The 20,001-nt window shown below is 40.8% G+C and overlaps 1 protein-coding gene across 1 annotated transcript in view; it reads right to left on the bottom strand.

Annotated features, from left to right (window-relative positions):
• LOC137108101 (rho GTPase-activating protein 26-like) overlaps nt 1-16,947 on the bottom strand; it is a 69,833-nt gene extending 52,886 nt beyond the window's left edge. The window contains exon 1 of the mRNA XM_067492413.1: nt 16,229-16,947. Within this exon, the coding sequence (XP_067348514.1) occupies nt 16,229-16,382 (154 nt within the window). The 5' untranslated portion in view covers nt 16,383-16,947. The remainder of the gene's footprint in view (nt 1-16,228) is intronic.
• Nucleotides 16,948-20,001: the final 3,054 nt, after the last annotated feature.

The raw sequence follows: 20,001 nt of genomic DNA on the forward strand, positions 1-20,001 counted from the left end.
GCAAGAGAGCAGAAAGGATTTTTTTTATTTTTTATTTTTTTAAGATGCTGTACCAGAAAGAGTACAATCAAGTGTTTATTGTGCCAAGTTTAAAATATTACCAGGAGTTCATTTGTACTAAATACTAAAGCCCAACATCACATCACATCACAACTATAGTTATGTATACTCCTTACTGTGACTGAAAAGAAAATATAAACGATACGATGCATCCAACTAACCATAAATCAAACCAGAACCAACTGTGTTTGTCTATGATCAAAGTTTGTAGGTCATCAGGCAGCATAAAGCACAATTACTGCTCTGTTTATGTTCAATTACAGTCAGAGAGACCCTGCTTATTCAGCTCAATAAGTTATTGCTCAGGGCAAAGAAGCCAGAGGCTGAGTGAGCCAACTCAGCAGACAGGCTAAACTCAGCTATTTAAACTAGTGAGTCTTCTTTGACCTCATCTTCAACCTGCAAGTCAGGAACAGCCTTACATAATGCATACATAATTTCTATTGCATAATAGAAAGTACTGAGTCAGACACAGACAGACCTGAACTTTTTATATATATATATATATATATATATATATATATATATATATATATATATATATATATATATATATATATATATATATATATATATATATATATGCCTTGACACCAGGCATAATAAAGCAAGCACACACCTAGCACATTACATGACCCTCACTAAGTCTGAGTTCTGGTTGGATTTACACTACGGGACCCCCCCAAAAAATAAATCCTCTGCTTGTGTTTGAACAGTATACACATCAAATATGCTAGGGTGTGATAAAGCGCAACCCACAGAGGCGAGAGAGTGGTAACCTAGGGATTAAATATGCTTAGCACGGGGTTATTTTTGGAGCAGGCCGGACAAAAGGGATGGGACACACACACACACACACACACACACACACACACACACGCACATGAACGAACACACGCATGCACGCACGCTGCCAGTTTACTGGTTTGTTTGGGTTGGCTCTGGGTGACAGCGGAGATGAGTCTTCTCCTCAGCCCACCCCTGCACGTGCTAAGTCTTTCAGACTGAAACACAGTTCTACATATACACTAAAGCAATGAGGTGATGCTGAATTATTCCAGAACATACTATAGACTATATAATAGGTTGTGACTGGAACCAGGGGGGTAAATTTTACTTTTACAGTAGCATGTTTCCTTCCTCTAACAAACACTGCTTAACTGTTCTCGAGCAACAGAGAAAAGACAAAGAAAAAAAGCTACTGATCTGCTACTTTAATGTTTACTACGGAAGATGCAAAACAGCTCAAAGAGAAGAAATTTAAAGCTGCAACAATAGTTTAATTAGGCCCTAGGTGGGAGAGGAAGTCTATAATATGCTGCCTCATAATGTTCCTGTGTGTAACATATTCACAGGTAGTTGTCCATTTACCCATTCGGCAGACATGGAGCAACATTAACTTTTGTTTCCAGTAGTGGTTGTCTCTACCTGTGTGAAAAATATTTACTCCACTTTAAAAAAGGTCCATTTTTATCTGCTATAGTTCTCAAGTTAGGTTCCACTCTTTGGCCGCCACTTGGTGCTAATCGAGTAGTATTTATGAGGTGTATCGGGGCATGCACAATAACGGCAGCTGGAAATGACGCGGATGAGGGTACTGTGACTGAAACAAAACAAGAAGCAATGAATGGGAGACTGGAAGATCAAAACTGTGATAAAAGAGGCTATTCATTAGTGCAGGGAAACCTTTTAAAACATTTCTGTAACTCTCCGGACCCCCCCCCCCACCTCATTTGATTCATGTTCAACACATACATTTTACCAGCAGCTGACTAATAAATGGTACCGATGGGAACATATATCCAAATTTAATATACATCAGTACAAAAATACTACAAAATGCCTTGCTGGGTCTTGTTGTGTCATGAGTTACATGATTCAACTGGCTTCTCAGTGGTATTAGACCCCCACAACCACCAATGAGAGTAGGGACTGAAGAGCAGCTCAGAGGATATTTATTTAAGATGCAATAAGATTAGATCAAACTTTATTGATCCCACAGTGGGGAAAGTCGCTCACAGGAACATTACAAAGTGCAAAAAGCATTTTTTTTAAGTATTTACAAAAAATATACAAAAACATATACGGAATATACAACGTATATGGAAATGCATTTATAAATAAACAAACAAAACAAACAGAGCCAAGAGTATTTACAGTAGTTGAGTGTTTGAGGTTTGTTCTGTAGCTCTTTAGTGTAGATGTACTCTACAAGGAGCAGACGTGGCTGCAAAGTCAGCTCTCGTTCATGAGGATGAGAGGAATAGAACACAAATGGATCTTATTGTTACAAAACTTAATTATATCCTGATTATATCAAATCATCTAACCACGTTTTATACACTAAATCATATTGAGAGAAGAATTATATAGCATCCTCCCATCCCTAATAGGTTGGTGTATGTTTGTTTTCAGCCAAAGGCTTTAAAACCTTTTTCCCCATATGCCTTTCAGCACATCTGTACCTACGTCTGCACCAACACGTGTTAAGTTGGGTCCATTTCACTGGATTGAAACCTGAGACCTGACACATGAAACTCTGCCTTCCACAGACTTTGCATGCGTCTGCACCACCAGCTTTTTTCCCTGCATTCTTACTGAACATAAAATGGGATGAGGCCACTGCCTCTGGACAGGCCAAGCTAATGTTCTCTAATGTTTTCTGAAACGGGTCATGAGTCTACACACTCTTAATGTGCTCGCTCGCTTTGTGGTTGCAGCTCCATCCCAAAGACTGCTGACAACAACAATAACAGAAAGAGCAGGCCTCAGCTCAGGTCACAGCTTTGTGTTCAATAATTCATTGCATCTGTTCTTTTTCAAGGCCGTTTGCATTCATTTCCAGCACAATTTCTATATTGCTATGACATAAATATAAAATTTTGCCAGAGTGTGATGATAAATAACCAGTTTTTTAGTCTGGACAGACACTTTCTTAATATGTGAATCTGGATCAGCCTGTTAGTCGTTTTCTGAATCACGGCATTACACAAGCCTACTATGTTTGCATAGTATTGATGCCTGGTATGATTACTTCACCACAGCGAGTGTTTGCTTATGTCGCATTAAAAATAACACAACCCCTGGTAAGACGCATTATTAGGCCTGGCCATGGCAAGCAGTCGTGTCTGCTCTGGTACAAAAATGAAACAATGAGACTGATAGAGAGCGTCTAAGCCTCCTGCATTTGATTTAGTATGCACTTCTTCACTCATCTGCCATGCCATTTCCAATAATAGCCATGGCCGGCTTCTCTGCAAGCACTTATCCCATTTCAATAACACGAAACAGCGTATCTTCAGACATGGAAGCCGGACGAGAGAGAGAATTGGGGAAAGAAGAGGGGTAACGGCTATTTCCGTGGCAGACTGACAAGAGGAAATGGTAACAAACAGGATGCTAAGAAAAAGAAAGCTGAAGAAGTGTGAGATTATGATTATAATAAAATATGCACGACCACAGCTAAGAGGAAAAAGGAAGAGGGAAGCTAAAGGAAGAGGAAGAAGGAGGAGGAGGAGGAGACAGGGAAAGTAGAGTAATTGTTTTGGAAGGTCAACCGTCTCCTTCAGCGCCAGTGACAATGAAAGCCTTAAGGATTTACCCAGCATCCATTCATGACTTGTTTAAAATAACCTGACAGCAGATTAGGCTGGAGGCTATAGAGGCTAGAGTGGAATGTTATTAGCCACTGATTATCCTCCAACTAAAGAGATGCTTTACATTTTTGCTTCTAAAAGGAAATGTTCCCTACAAATATACCAATAATGGAACCTAAACTTCCTGATCAGAATAATAATTCAGCATGTTCCTAAAACCCCATGAAATGTGAGAATTTTTGCATTTTTTGTTTCTTTTTTTTTTTTTTAACAGACAGATCATTTCACATCTGAAACAAGCTCATGATTGTATTTGTCATTGATGGAGAGAAAGGGATTAACCATCTGGACATGGAAACTGTTTTCTGAAACACAACGATGAATCGGTTTATTGTATAGATGGTCATTTTTAAGCCCCCCACCCCCCCTCATGGACACAAAACTTCTCATGGTACAGGCAGACAGAAAAGAAAGCTTTCATAGCTCACAAAAAAAAAAAAACACTAAGAGCAAGTGGAGCAGAAATTCAACAGGGGACAACTGTGGTTTAGGTCCAATAGTGCCACATAGTTGCAAGTGGACATGCTTGAGGTTCGTGGAGACATCAAGTCGTTAACACCTCCGCAGTAGATGGAAGTGTGTGGAGATTCTCGGTCATCCAGGTTGCAGTAATGAGTCCACAGAGGTTAAGTTCCTGCAACTCCCCACCACTGATCAGAATTGACTCAACCTTTTGGATGAGAGTCCAAATGTCTTCTTGCTGACAAACTCTATTGCAACTGCAGGCATTCACAACATTGATTAAAGTAACAGAAAAATATAAAATTAGCTTTTCATGTTTTATCTAATAATTGATTTGCATAGAAAATATATCTTTGTAAAAAAAAAAACTACGGCTTTGTAAAAGTGACATATTTTCTTTTGAATTGTAGTGGAGTAGATGCATAAATTGGCATGAAATGAAGGTAGCAAAGCCAGACAAGTATAAGTACTTAAATACTACTTCCACTACTGTCCTTAGCATCACCTTTTGTTTTCTCCTTTATGTGCACAAAGAACTAGGCCTATTGTTGCCCTAACACTTGAATAAAGTCTAAGTTGCTCCTTAAAAGACAGCAGAGGAGGATTGTTCTCTCCTGCACCGAACACAATATCATCCCTCCTCATAATAACAACCTACTTTCACCTTACAAGCTCCATACTCAGGTCCTTAAAAAGCCAGCTTTGAACTTGTAACACTGGCTCCTCTCCCTTTGCTCCGACTCACGTTAAGCTCTGATGTCGGGAGGAAAATAGCTATTTTATCAACAGCATGTGTCAGCATGTATGTGTATATGTACAGGGCTGTGGGAGAGTATGCGAGTGTGGGTGTATTTGTTTCTTTCTGCCTGATTTAAGCCACACATATCAGGCTAAGATGCCTACTTCTGTAAGTGTTCTGGAAACACTTCAACATTATCTTGCTGAATACAACACCTGTGGCAAGTCTGGGCAGTGACTGCTCCAGTGGCCTGTTTTTTTCCCCTGGTAAAATGTAGCTACTAAGAGCCACACCTTTTCTCCACTGCGGGCTGAGAGTTTCTAGGTCATTATTAAGGTCTTGAATTGGAAACTGGCAGCTCAACACTGCAGGCTAAGCAGTGAATGATACCATGAAGCTAAAGATTCACGTTTAAGAGGACCAGAGGGTCATAGAATTCTCTTCCTCTGACATTTCTCTCTCCTGTAGGATAGAAAAACCTACAATTTGTGTCTACACTATTCTATAGATAACTTATATAATTCAGCAGCTTCCATTTGGAGATCATTGGCATTATTGCACTGAAGTGTATTTTCTCCTAATCGATCATAAAATGCTGCAAACAAAGTCATTCATGTCCCGTGATACTTTATAGACTGTAACAACATCCAGCTTCCAGGCATGACACTAAAAACAAGCTTTATCCCCACTAAACCAATATAGGAGTGGGGGGTGGGGTCTTTGATAAGCCAAATCTGCAGAGACAACACACACACACACACACTCAAACTCGGAGCTGTACTAAACACTGAGCACACATGTGACCTTTGAACCTTCCTGGGGGTATACTGGCAGCCAAATTTAAAAAAGCAAAGTTAGTGTGAAGGTAAGAGGAACGGAACACAACAGATGTACAGTTAATTTATCCAGGCTAACATTCCGTGAAGTGTAGTTCATTCAAATTCTCCGTAAAACAAGTTCAGACTTGTAGCTCAAAACATGTAGATGGAAAAAAAAAAACTGTAAAAATACTTTGTTTCTTTTTTATAGGCCACATTAGGTCCTGATCATCCATAAAATCCTGCTACTTTCTCTTTGTGCAGCATACATTTTAAGTGAAACACAAACTTGTAAGTTATCCAGCTGACACCCCGCAGTCATGAACAGGGGGGGGTGTCGTGCACAGTAAGTCACCACTCGCCATCTGCAGGTCCAATTAAACAATTTGCTATAGCGTAATCACGTGCAGTAAAAGCAGGTTATAAAAACACCTGCAAAATGCACAGCTGTCTCTTTTATGAGCCAACAGCAGCGCTCAGGTAGCTGTGTGCAGAAAGTTAAAGAGCATTGCACACAGTTCACTTCCCCTCTTCTCTACCTGCTCCATTCCCACTTTTTATGATATTAAGAGCACAATAATAAAAGTAGCCAGCTAAATAGTTCCTTTCCCCAAGCATCAAACTTCCTCTTGGAGTAATACTTTTGGTAAAATCAATACCAACATCTGAATTTATTGAACCATTTAGGTCTTTAAGCTACAGCAAAGGAGACAGCTGTAGCAGTAAGGCCAAACTCCAGAGCATTATTAAATCAAGTCAAGTTTCAGTGGATTACACGTAGATCCCCCAAAGGGCAAAATGATTCATTTCATTTCACTAAATTATCACGTTAATGATCTTAGCTCTGTTTGGAAATACATCACTGTGCCCTCATTGCAATTGTAAAGGCGCAGGACAAAGTGTAGTTAGGACGTTATGTTACGTACATTTTGTGACTGCACAATATAAAACCCATCAAAGTTATTTTTCTTGTTCTTCATTAGATTTACATGCATATGGAACTAATTTCCATATTGAAGCAATTTAAATTTAGTTTTTGAGGCACTTTATAAAAGTCCTCCGTGACTCAGAAGTTTTTTTAATTATTATTATTATTTTTCACTTGGCTTTCTGATCTTCAACTTGCAGAATGCTGCATGTGCATTTTTACACCTGACTCTCTGTTTTTACATGCTCCTGTTAAACTGTAGGAAATATATGTATCCACCTGATTTGGTGACATCACACGAAATTTGGAAGCCAATCGTGATTCAAAATGAAACTCCTACCAAGTTTAATGGGGAATCTCAAACCGTCAGCGCACAGATGCTGAAAATGGGCTACAGTGAAATAAGCATTTTGTAGAAAGCAGAAGTAACATTGTATTTTATAATTCTAGACGGGGATGTTTAAACAACATCAGCTTACAGGGTGAGGCGTCACCTGCTTCAAGTTTAGATAATGATGCTGAACCGTATACGTTACTAGCACATTTAGTGGACTAGCACTAGCTACTTACTGATAGAGAAGAGCAACACCAGGGTTCACTGTAAGCATGATTTCAGTATTTTGTTTTTAATTGGGTCGCAAGCGAGTTAAAGCTCAGGTATACTAAGGATCCGTTTGTGTTTTAGTAACATGTATTCTGCTCTGTAGACATGTCACAACCAACACCCTTCATCTTTTCTATTTCAATAATGACCTGCACATTTCATAAAACTGTCACAGGGTTGTCCATGAAAATGGTAACTAAACAGCATCAGTCCTTTATGCATTTGCATTCACGTATAAGCAAAGCTGCAAAAAAAAAAAAAAGAAAGAAAAAAGAAAAAGTACCGTAATTGCTAGACTTTTGACATATTCTTTTCATGAAGCCTGGATTTAAATTTAAACATACGGTTGTTTATGTGCGAATGCCACTTCCTGTTTTACAGTTTCATGCATGGACAGAATGTCCACATAGAGTTAGAATTCTTTGATAATTAAGCACATTTTTAACTATAGATACAAGTCTCTTTTGCAGTTCTTCTTTCAGTTCCTCTAACGTCCTCTAATTCTGTAAATCTCAAGAATACCTATGAATGCCTGCAACAGCAACAGAAAAAAGGAAATATCTCATCTTGTTATGGCATGCAAATGAGGGGCCAACTAACTGCACTGTAGATGGCACCAAAATAAGTCCCATATTATCATGACAGAAAACACACAAGTACAACTGCAGTGTAATAAGGCTCTACTGTGTAACCAAGTAAGTCCCGGACCTAAAATATTTACCAGCCTTAGTCCAGCTGAAGACCAGGGCCAATACTCCAAATCAAAAATTTAACTAATAAGATGAAGCAGCCTGCTGGCTGGAGGCCTACTTCTGGGAGGACACTGCTATGAGATTTGCCAGTTTTCAGTCAGTATACAAGTGTCATTTCTGCAACAAAGCTGTTTGCCTAGAAATGCATTGTGCATTAGGGTTTATATTAATTGTAGATGTACTAGCCAAATGTACTTCATGAATGCGCTGGCAGCAGTGCTGAAATTCACTCTGGCTTTTGAGCAAGGCTCACCCTTCTCACTGATCACAAAATCTTAATGAGTTCTGCTTGAGTCAACTTTGCAGCTTCTTATTTATTGTAATAAAAATGACTAATACGAAACCTGGAGGGAGGAGAGTAGCAGACATTAGAAGAATGCAAGGATTCCAGGTCTAATGATTTCAAGTTAACTTGCAAATTGCAGTTTTAACCATTCAAATAGTTCAAAACAGTTACATTTATCAAGTAAAAATTAATAAGCCTGGTGGCCCAATGTATTAATTGTGAGTATTTACGTTGTGGACGTCAAACAAAAATAATTTGAAACATCTTAAAGAATAAGTGGTTTTTCGGAAAGAATATTCACAGTATTCAACAATCAACATATTCATTATTTGATTATTAGTTGTAACTGTAATTTCGAAGCACTATTATAATGGATAATGAGGAAACATGTTTTGCCACCAGTAAAATCTCCAGATGCACTGAAGAACGATGTGCTTAAATGCCCAAAACGTCAAATGCCAGAAGCGACCGTTCCCTGGAATCACAACAGGAATGTCAGCTCTCACCATTTCCTTGATGATGCCTGCACATGTTGCCTTTGCTGGTCAACAAGGTGGAGCAATGGCAACCGCAGCAGATGATGGCAACAAAATAAAGCCAAAGAAAGGTGGTCATGTTGGGGCCTAGCTCAAGCTTTGGCAACTGTTTAAGTTCTATGTTCTTATGTTATTAGAAAAACCCAGTATTTTGCAACTAATCATCAGTTGCACAAGAAAGACAAATGTGCTGTTGCAGAATTCTAAATGTGGGTGTCAGTGCTTCTTCTGCTTTTTTCCAGAAAATATGTAATTTTCATCAGTACGGCACAATAAGGGCCATGATGTGTGTGTGTGTGTGTGTGTGTGTGTGTGTGTGTGTGTGTGTGTGTGTGTGTGTGTGTGTCTGTGTGTCTGTGTGTCTGTGTGTGTGTCTGTGTGTCTGTGTGTGTGTGTCTGTGTGTGTGTGTGTGTCTGTGTGTGTGTCTGTGTGTGTCTGTGTGTGTCTGTGTGTGTGTCTGTGTGTGTGTGTGTGTGCTGACAAAAGCCAAGCAATAATACCAACAAAGCTGGGCTGAGTTGTGCCCTAATTTCCTTCTCCTCCACACTACGTCACAGCTAGAGGAAGACCCCCAACCCCCCACTATGTCGTAGTGCAGTGGCAACACACACACACACACACACACACACACACACACACACACACACACACACACACACACACACACACACACACACACACACACACACACACACACACACACACACACACACACACACACACACACACACACACACACACACACACACACACACACACACACACACACACACACACACACACACACCTTGATAAGAGCAGAAATGTACCAGTAGAATAATTAACACAAATGTTAATTTGCACGCCCTAACTGCTCAGAACTACCAACAATGTGCAGCGTGCATAAAAACCCTGGAGCCCACCCTTATCTCCTCTTTGTTCCTAGATGATATATGCAAAGGAATGCCTTCAGACTGTGACACCCCACCTTGCTTCACCCCCTCCCCATCCTTGCCCCTCCATGCCTTCTCTACACAACCTAGATTGCTCTGCTCAAAAAAAAAAAAAAAAAAAAATCTATAGGCCGTGTCAATGACACCCCCACCTCTTCTTTTGCCCCTTAGAACACTGCTCTGGACCTTTTATAAGAAAACCCAGTGCCCCTCATCAACACTAATAGAGAATTAGTTATGGTGTGGTGTGCATTTGTGTGTGTGTATAAGACCATCTATCAGCACAGTTGACAGTAGAGCCACTGAATCACTACTATTACCCTTCCTATTACTCACCAACAGCACAACGGTCAGCTCCAGAAAAACAAAGACAGAAGGTAAAAAGGAGAAGAAAGAAAGAAAAAAAAAAAAATCAAAAAAGGGAGAGTGTCAGAGATGCATTGCAGCAGTTCAAGGTCCATCGTAGGGAATTCCCACTTCACCTCCCACATACACCCTCAGTGAGCCAGAAACTTGTTTGTAATGTTGCTAGGGGTAGTTAAAAGTTCAGTTTGAATTCAGTAGTAAATGGCTGAAAATGTCGTCTTTATTGAGATGAAGCTAATGGGTGGATGGCTGTTTTTAAGCTAGTAACAGGACACAGACAATGAAGCGCACATTGCTGAACAATGCAAGTGCTTTTACAGTCATGTCCTGTATTTTTTTTCCCCCCCCTTTTTTTTTTTTACTATGTCGTTTTATAAAGCTGTAGCTCTTTGGAAAATAATTTTAGTTTTGCACTATATTTATGAAAGTACTGGCACTGGCTTCTCCTACAGGCATTGTTTAACTGGCTAATTCTGGTCTCTCCAGAAAGGCCAGCTGAAGTAGCCGCTGAAAGTTTTACCATTCCGCAGTTTTTGCCCTAAATAAACCACAGACAGACTTATGGTTGAGGCACAGGCTATTACGAGACAATTTCAAACAGGGCATAGCACATGACTGCACCATCCATGTTTCATTACCGGCCAAATCTGATCTAACAATTTTTCATGTCCTTGTTTAAAGTCTTTGAAGATGGTTCACAACCATTTGTTTGACAGTATTCTGTCCTCCTGATATGTTAATGCTCCATCTGGTAGCATTGTCTCATCATCGTGTTCAAAGTCAGAATAACACACACTCTCAGTTTTCTGTCCACCACATGTGCAGAGCACAGAGAGGCCAATAAGGCTGGAGGAACACCTGAGGGCTATTAAGGACTAAGCAGTTCACACAAAGACTGTTTTCAACAACCATCACAGATTTCTGGAAGTGGCACACTCCGGATGACCGAGTAAACTCGGGACAACAGGTTGAAGACTGGTCAGGAGTGAGGGGATGTTTTCGAGATAGACCCACAACCTCTTACGTGTTCTTCTGCCAAAGCAAATATGGCTTGTGTAGGAGTTCTACTATATCCAGAATAACAACATAAAGGCGCAAACGTAAATCCACACATTCACACACAGTCAAATAACCAGCTGCATCCTGAGCTGCATTCTCTCGAGTTGTATTCTTCCAGGCCCTGCATGACATAATTTAACGGTTTAGAAAAATGATCTGGATGACAGAAATCGTCATGCTTTCACTCCAACATGTGTTTGTGTGCACAACTGTGCATGACAATGTGATTAAACCTCTTTAGGGTGCAGAAGGATGGCTCTCACACTGAAACATTCCTAACTACAGGAAGCAGCACTGTCAGTACAGCGGACAATGACCTCATTGTGAAAAACTAGACCATGACAGCTGAGCCTTGGGACCACAAACTAGTACCACGTATCAGATATAAAGTACTGTACATAGTATCATACACGTATATAGGGGGCCTGGTGGCTCAGTGGTAGAGCATTGGGCTGGGATGCAGAAGGCTTGGGGGTCGAATCGCAAAAGGGTAGCAGCAGGAAGGGCATCCAGCGTAAAAAGCCGTGAATCTTCAATGGTTACAGATTCGAGGATTTTTTAAAAATTGCAAACATGGATTGTGCCTTTGAACTATCTGAATCCACAACATACTGACTGAGAGTAGTGTTAAGTCTTTTAACTTAGGAGGATCATTTAACACCGATCTTGCTTTGTCATTAGTGAATTATATAGTAAATAGTGCAGCACAGTGTTGGAGTGGTTAGCACTGCCACCTCACAGCAAGAAAGTCCACAGTTTGAATACCTGGCCAGCTGTGGCCTTCCTGTGTGGGGTCTCCATATGCTTGTGTGTTGTCCTCCGGCTACTCCACAGCCCAAAGACCTGTATCTTAGGTTAACTGGTGACAGAGTGTGAATTTGTGTGCGTCTCACTGTCTTGGCCCTGAGGCAGACTGGTGACCTTTCCAGGGCGTATCCAGTCTGTTGCTCAAGGTCAGCTGGACAAGGTTGGAGTAGGAGTTTTAAAGCATCCCAACCCGATGCTCTTACCCATTGAGCCACCAGGCCACCATTGAGAGTAGGGAGGTTTAAATCCGTTTTCATTAAGCGTGTTATGTGACATTAATCATGTTAGCTAGCTAGCTAGCCGGTAGCTCAGCCCCCCACATTCAACCAGGAACAACTGGTCACATAAATAGGAAATCGTCTGTAGACCAGACTTATAGGTTTGGCCTTAGTGGTCTACGGACAACAACATAAACCGCGTCCTTTAAAAGGGATGCAGCCCCTGAATTGATACGCAGCTACAAGTATCAACTCATCATCTTGTCCAAGGTTCATTTTTCCAACATCTGAAAGCATTCAGACCATCGAAACATACAGAATAAGATACTTACTGTACATGTGGAAGGCAAATCATAATGTGACACAGAGGTGTGTTATTACATTTTTGATGATTTTACTTGATAGGTTGTTGACATTCTGAGGCTGATATACGATAAAGAAAAGAATGGTAGCATTAAGAAAAAAGGACAGGATTTCTCTCAGACACAGAGACAGAACTCTCTGTTCAGATACAAGTGACAGAGAGAATATAAATAACTCCTTAATCTCAGTTGACATCATGACATCATGTCAGTGTCACACAAAGTGTCTATATGTGGTGTCTCGTTTCCCTCGCAGCAGCAGCGAATGCACAGTTGGTAATTAGGGTTTGTTGGGCAGATTGAGCAGAGTCATGTTAGAGGTGGAGCAGTGAAGCAAACAACTACAGACGCGGTAATAACAAGCTAGATCGGGTGTTAAGTGACATCTGGGTAACAAGCAGATATTCACACACACACTCACACGCTTATATCTGTTTATTGTACGTGAGTGTGTGTATGTGCATTCAAATATACTTATTCCAGGGGGACTTTGTGATTTTTCAGAGTCTATGATGAAACCAAATGTGGCATTTTTTATTTTTTATATCAATGTCCACATGTTTCAGTCTAAAGCCAACAAAGGAAGATGGAGCTGCTGTGACTTTGCAATTAAGGCGATTTGTTTCGCCATTTGAAAAAAAAAAAGATTAAAATAAAACAAATGGCATAGCAGAATATCTAGAGACGAACCATTTCTTTCCCACAAATAACCAAACCAAAAGCTGATATCCAAATAGCTTTTAGTACAAAAGCTTCAAAATCTGCAAAACATACTCCAGACTTTCATCTGTTAGCTTCATGATGACAACACGTCATCAAAATGTTCATATTTTGTTCTTATCTTGAAATGTTAACGTTATTGTTGCAGTGTTTTATTAGCTGGGTGCTGCAGACCAATAGTCTGGAGCAGCCGCAGATGCCAAAACTCAACACCCTCGACTACGCCAACAACACAAGCATTAATCAATTCAAGATTAATGTCTGTGAACCATTACATTTTTAGGGGGGGGAGGCAGTGAACTCAATTCAGAATTTAAAATTGTTATAGAATTTAAAACTACTGTATAAACGTGAACTATATCATTTTCATTGGACAATGCAGTAGAAATGCTATATCAGCAAAAATAAATAAATAAATAAAAATTATGTTTGTCCAGACTTGACTTCCAAGAGCATTAACAGTGTTGATCCACACTAAGTCAATAAACTAAAATAATGATATACGTAGCTCAATATCTGAATGAGACCAATAGTGAAGACAGATCACCATTCAGGTGACGAAGAGGTCAACGAAGAGGTCAACCTGGGTTACAGCATATTGATATAATACACGATTCATCATGACAACGATAAAAAAAGACCTTAAGAGAAATTTTCTTTGGTAGAAAACTAAATTCTGCGCCTAACAAATCAACATATTTCACAACACTGATAGAAAGATCCTGTTAATCCGGTGCTGCCTGTTACACTACACTAACAGCACAGACATTTTGAATGAATAGTTTATTAAACCGTTTCACCGGCCCGTGTCATCCTAACGCCCATCCCCAGTTGGGGTCTTTACCGAGACGCAACAACGGGCTCCACAGTAGCACCCTGTCAGTTCTGATGTAGCACGACGGCACGTGGTGATTGTAAATGTCCCACTTTTTCCCCCTGTGTTGTAACATGCATGTAGTCACCGCAACAAAAACACATGTGCAGGTTGTCCGGGAACTGTGGGCCACTTCCAGCAGCAGCTAGTAATGATGAAAACTGCAGGGGCTTCCCAGGACAGTCGCACTTCCTCTCAGTACTTTACTAAAGCGGAGACGGCGTGTTGAAAGATTGGACGGACATGATTCAAACTGCAGATTTGCAGAGATCATTTCAAAACACGGCTAGAACTTATAGACTTTGTGCATCTGATTCATCACATGTGCCAGCAAAAGCCAACACTGTGTGGTACAGGCACAGAAAGATTAACCAGGAAATTCTGCTGAGTTGCTCTTTGTAGGCGGGACCCTGCTACAATGGCAAAAAAACAAGCAAAGGACTCTGTCGTGCCAACCTCAATGAAACGGGTCATGCTGTTTGATTTCTAGATCTCATCCATAGACAAAAGCCAACTTGTCTTTACAGCCACAGATCAGCTGACAGAGTGGTGACAGAGAGCTGAGCTGGTTTGTTTTTAAAGGTACAGACGATAACACAGGGGCGGAAAGTTCAGGATAATCTGGCCTGCTGCTCTGCCCTGGACTTTCCTGGAGTTGTGCTCTCTGGAAAAGGACAGTTTGAATAACACATTAGAGGAACAGGAGTGTTCAAATGGTGCTCTGTGCAACACAGTGCGCGCACACATTTGTTACTACAAAAGTGAGAATTTAAAAAAAAAAAAATTAAAAATCATCTGTAGATTTTTATTGAAAATCAAAAAAAGGATTTCTTTTGTTCCACCACTTTGTAGTTCGGCAGAGTTCGCCGCATTGTCAGGGAATCAGAAATGTTGCAACTTCTCTTTTATCTTAGTACTTTAGAGTCTTATCATTGATTCTGGCCTAAAATCCATGATAAAAAGTGATTACGTTTCTTTCCATTGGTGAAAAAGATTGTGTGACAAAAATCGATTTTGTCAGCATGTATTATAATTTCCAATATCTGGAGATGATGCAACTGAGGAAGGTGTCATCATATTCTCAGAGCCCAACATTTTAGGTTTCATTTGACAACAATAGATATGTAAAACCATTCTAGTTGGTGCTAGTATCATCACAATAATTACGATGCCCAAATTTTCAATGCGAACAGCTTGTAAAGGATGAGGCGAGCAAGCAGCTCACCGTGCCAAGAAATGTGGATGTTCACATACAGTTTGGTTGTGCAAAAGTTACGTTCACCTCTTCCTAAAAGTTGTTCTCGGAACTGTGCGTAACATGTCAACGTCAAACGTGCTGGGCCCAAAAAACGGATTATACAGAACAACTTAAAATATGATCCATTGAGTGTCCTGCAAAATGACACTTCCACATATGGACTGGACCCACCTGTTCTACCTCCTGTCACACTCTGGACCTGAATGGTTCAGATTCAATACACCAAACAACAACATCAACAACAACAACAACAAATAAAAATGCAGCCCCTTTTTCGGTGAGATGGTGGACATGTAAACTGATTTTCACTTTCTGATGCAGTTCATTAACAGACAAGCAAAATACATTTTAAACAGGAGCTTCTAGTCAGACACTCATCCATATCCATTCAATTGATACACACACACACACACACACTTTACACCCCTTCTCTAAATGCCTCATAATGTAACCTGATGAGAGCAAATGTGCTGACAGCTTTGAGGGTCACTGCTCACTCAAATACACCCGCGTTGCTTTCAACTCCTGTTATTCGTCTTATCAGAAACACACACACACACACATACACACACGGTGTGTAAGTGTAATCTTTTCATGTGACTCCCTTGTAAGTAAGATAACACTTTCATGTGTTTTTCTAGCTCTTTCTCTCTCTCTCTCTCTCTCTCTGACACACACACACACACACACACACACACACACACACGGATGCATCTCAGCTCATTCTGTCAAACCCACATGCACCACTCCACATTTCTGTGCCCCCCCCCACCACACACACACCACTTACTTTTCAAAGCCTGGACGAGGGCTTTGCCGTCTTTGATCAGCTCCTTGATGAACTTGTTGGTCTTGTCCAGCTCCAGTTCGTGGGACTTGAGTCTCTCCCTAAACTGCGGGCTGTCCAGGTAGCAGTCGCTGAACTCCAAGGGGGGCAGTCCCATCTTCTTCTTCTTGCGCTTCTCCTCCGCCGCCACCGGCCTTGACACAACCTGGGCGAACCGGCAGAATGCTCCGAAATTGGGAAGAAGGAGGAGCAGGAGGCAGAAAACCCTGAGCTACTACAACTGCTGCTGCTGCTGGAAATGATGGCAAATCCAATTAGAACATGTAAACAACGGGGCGGAGATGAATCCCAGCGAAACGTCTCCTACGTTTCACCCCTGCTTTTCCTCTTTAAGGACAAGCCCGCAAGTTGGCACCGGCAGAAGTCTTCCTCTTTCCCTCCGAAAGGCTGCAGACACGGCATCCACCTATATCCGATAAAAAGTCGGAGCCCGCTGAGCGTTTGCTGAGTCCACTTGCTCAGGTAAACCGCGACAGCTTTCCTCTCCAGCAAGTCATTCTGGACCCGGACAAAGTGAGCCACGGCCGAGGAAGGAGGGATGGAGGCTGCACAACATAATAACAGAGCGAGATGTTTGCCTCGTCAATGCGGTGTCTTCCCTGGGCGGTTTTAAACGCGCTGCTCTCCGTGTTTAGCGTCGCAGACCGTAACCAACCTACCCGGACACGGATAATCCTCTGACTGACGTCTCTCTAGACCAATCAGATCAGCGCGCAAAAAAAAAGGGGGTTGGGGCGGGTGCGTAGTGAGCCAAGTCGAAAGAAAAACGCGAAGAGTGCTCACTCTGATCGGTTTACTGGAAAGAGTTAGGGCCTGACTCTTGGTAGGTCTTTATGGGTCTTTATGGGCTCTGTCTGATGCCTAGGGTTCCCCCAAATGAAAAATACTAACAATCTTTTGAGCAATCAATAATGCTTTTTGATTTTTCAACATCCAACAATGAAGTTAACAACTGCTCAGAAATGGATTATTGTTTGGGAGTACCTGGCATAGACCGAGGCCCCCGAGACATCAGGGGGCCCCTGTGAAGTCAGTGTTAATTTGTCCTGTTACTAAGCTACAGGGCTCAGTTAAAGACTCCAAAATAAGTTACCAAAAACAGCATCTGTGTTTCAAAAATGATCAAAAAGGGACACAGATGACCACAAGGACATGAAAAAAAAAAGACACATTGACCTAAAAGACACAAAACATGTTCAACATAGACTCACAGTGACTACAAACAATATGACTAAAAAAAACAGACACAAATTGACCCAAAAGAAAATTACCACAAATTGTTAAAACAAAACATCAAAAAGGGACACAAATTATTTCGAAGGCACGAAAACTGGGAAATAAACTTAAAAAAAAAAAGAAACAACACAAAAGGATAAATACAATGTGACCAAAAATTCATAGGACAACCATGAAGAGACACACACAATTATTCAAGAGAGAGGCAGTGCAGACACTGGCACCAGCGCGGCTGAAAACAACAGGGAACAACTCAAACGCCAATGCAGTGGTTGAAGATGGAGACACCCCATCAGTAGTTGTAGCAAAGTGTCAGTGCACGCTGAGGAGTAGCGCATCTTCTTCAGCGTACAAGATCTTTGTTTTCCGCGGGCTTGGAACCTGATTGGTGGGCGGAGACGCCGACGTCATTTCAGCGGGAGCGGGGAATTTCTGTGGAGTGGCATCTCCCCGTGATTACAGCCGCCGTCTCTCTCTTGCGCCCTCTGGTGCTGCGTTGCTGCGATGCATCCGATTCTTGTTATTATCATTTTATATATTTTATATCATTTTATATATTATATATTATCATTACTATTTTGGTGGAATTGTTAAAACTAGTTGCAGTTAATTAAAAACGATGATAAAGACTCAATACATGATGGCTGAATTGCATTTGGCTGCTCCAGTTTGATTTCCACGGTTTATTGGAAAACTGAGTAGAATAGAAATATGGCCGGAACCATATTCACCAATTCACAATCTAAGTTATGTAGTTGGATCTACAGCCAGATAATAATTAATCACAAAATGGGCAGGCACTCAGGATTAAATGGCACTGTTAGGCTACATTCTGTTTATTCATTAATTCACTGCATAACCTCATATAATTCAGCTTTACATTTTCTTTGTTCTTATTGATGGGTGTAGAAGTATTTGGCTTTTGTGTCACTCTGGCCCTGTTCCTGGGTGTGGTTTGCTTCCTCTCTTTTGCAGCAGAAAGCAGCTGTAATAATTGTACTTTTTTTTTTTTTTTATCTGGAAAGTTTTGAGGCCATTTTGTGGTCCTGGCTCACTGCCGCCTTACCATGTGCCCCCTCGGTTTTCATTTATTTTTTAACATTGCATGCATGTCACCGAAACATGCACTATAGGTGTTTGTGGCTACTGTGTGAAAACAGCTTAGATTTAGACACACTACTTCCCCTGCCAAAGCTGAGCACACTGCTCATTTCTCCATCTGCTGCAGCCTGATGTGCAGAGATAGCCATTCACAGGAAGTCATCGCGTGGTGCTTTTTATGTGTCGCCCCTATAGTCTATAGGGGTCTAGTTCAAGAACCAAAATTGACTAGTGTACAGTCGGGTACATGTGGGGAGAATGCATTTTGGCATGATTATGCATAAGGATGTCATAAATATGGAAAACACTGGCCCCTATTGTATAAAAACCAAACACACGCACTTTAAAAAAAACATGATGTGACATGTTGTGTCTCAAAGGTCACAAATTATAACGGTGGGACATTTAGCAGCGTAAATCAAAAGTTTCCTCATGTTATCATTTATCTCAAGCAGAACCTGTTGGTAAGTATAAAAAAAAAAAACTTGATGATTACTTTCTCCATGAGCCATCTTCTCCAAATGCAAATCTGTTTTACTTTAAACTACACGTCAAACTCCTGTTTACTAAACTCAAGCACTCAAGCTCTATGAGCTCATGTACTTTAGTTGGACAGGAAACTTGCTCAGAGGCGGCACGTGTATTAGAGAATGACACCACAATAAAAGGCGCTGTGAAATTGCCGTGGCCTGCTTGTAGTTAAACAAAGACTTTCCATTCGCGTTAGTATCACTGGATGTATTTATAAGCTGTGGCTTTAACCAGCATCAGCTCCGGGATGCTTTATGGGCATCGAGATGCTGTTAATTAGATTTTCTTGCTCCTCTCTAATTGCATCAACCTCTTCTGGAGAAAGCTTCCTGTTGAGAAGAGAGTAACATAATTATCTGTGGGAGAGCTAAGAATATCTACATGCACATTTCCAAATCCTCTGTATGAGCTTAAAACAAGGAAGAGTTAATGTACTGGAAGTTTCTTTCGATCTGTTACAACTTCAACATCCTCTTCATGTTTCAAGAGAAAAAAAAAAGACCCAACCTACATTACTACATTTTGAAAAAAATCCATAATATAAACCTGAATATGCCTAAACTTGTATATGTATAATTGAAAATAGAACAAATGGCATTAAAGAAAATGAAATCATGCTTGATGAAGCACATACTTTAACGTTGCAAACCTGGCAGACCCTCCTGAACGTCTGTCAGCAGCATGTTTTCTAGCTCAAACCTTCTTTATGCATCCACATGTGGTTCAAACATTTCAATCATGATAACACAGACTCTCCCCAAACAGAACGTACAGTTATGAGCTGCCAAACTCTATTTATTTTCAACAGGCAACCATCATTAAAGCAGCTATAATTCATACTTCAGACA

This window comes from Channa argus, chromosome 22, assembly GCF_033026475.1.
Source record: "Channa argus isolate prfri chromosome 22, Channa argus male v1.0, whole genome shotgun sequence".
In the NCBI taxonomy this organism is placed as follows: domain Eukaryota; kingdom Metazoa; phylum Chordata; class Actinopteri; order Anabantiformes; family Channidae; genus Channa; species Channa argus.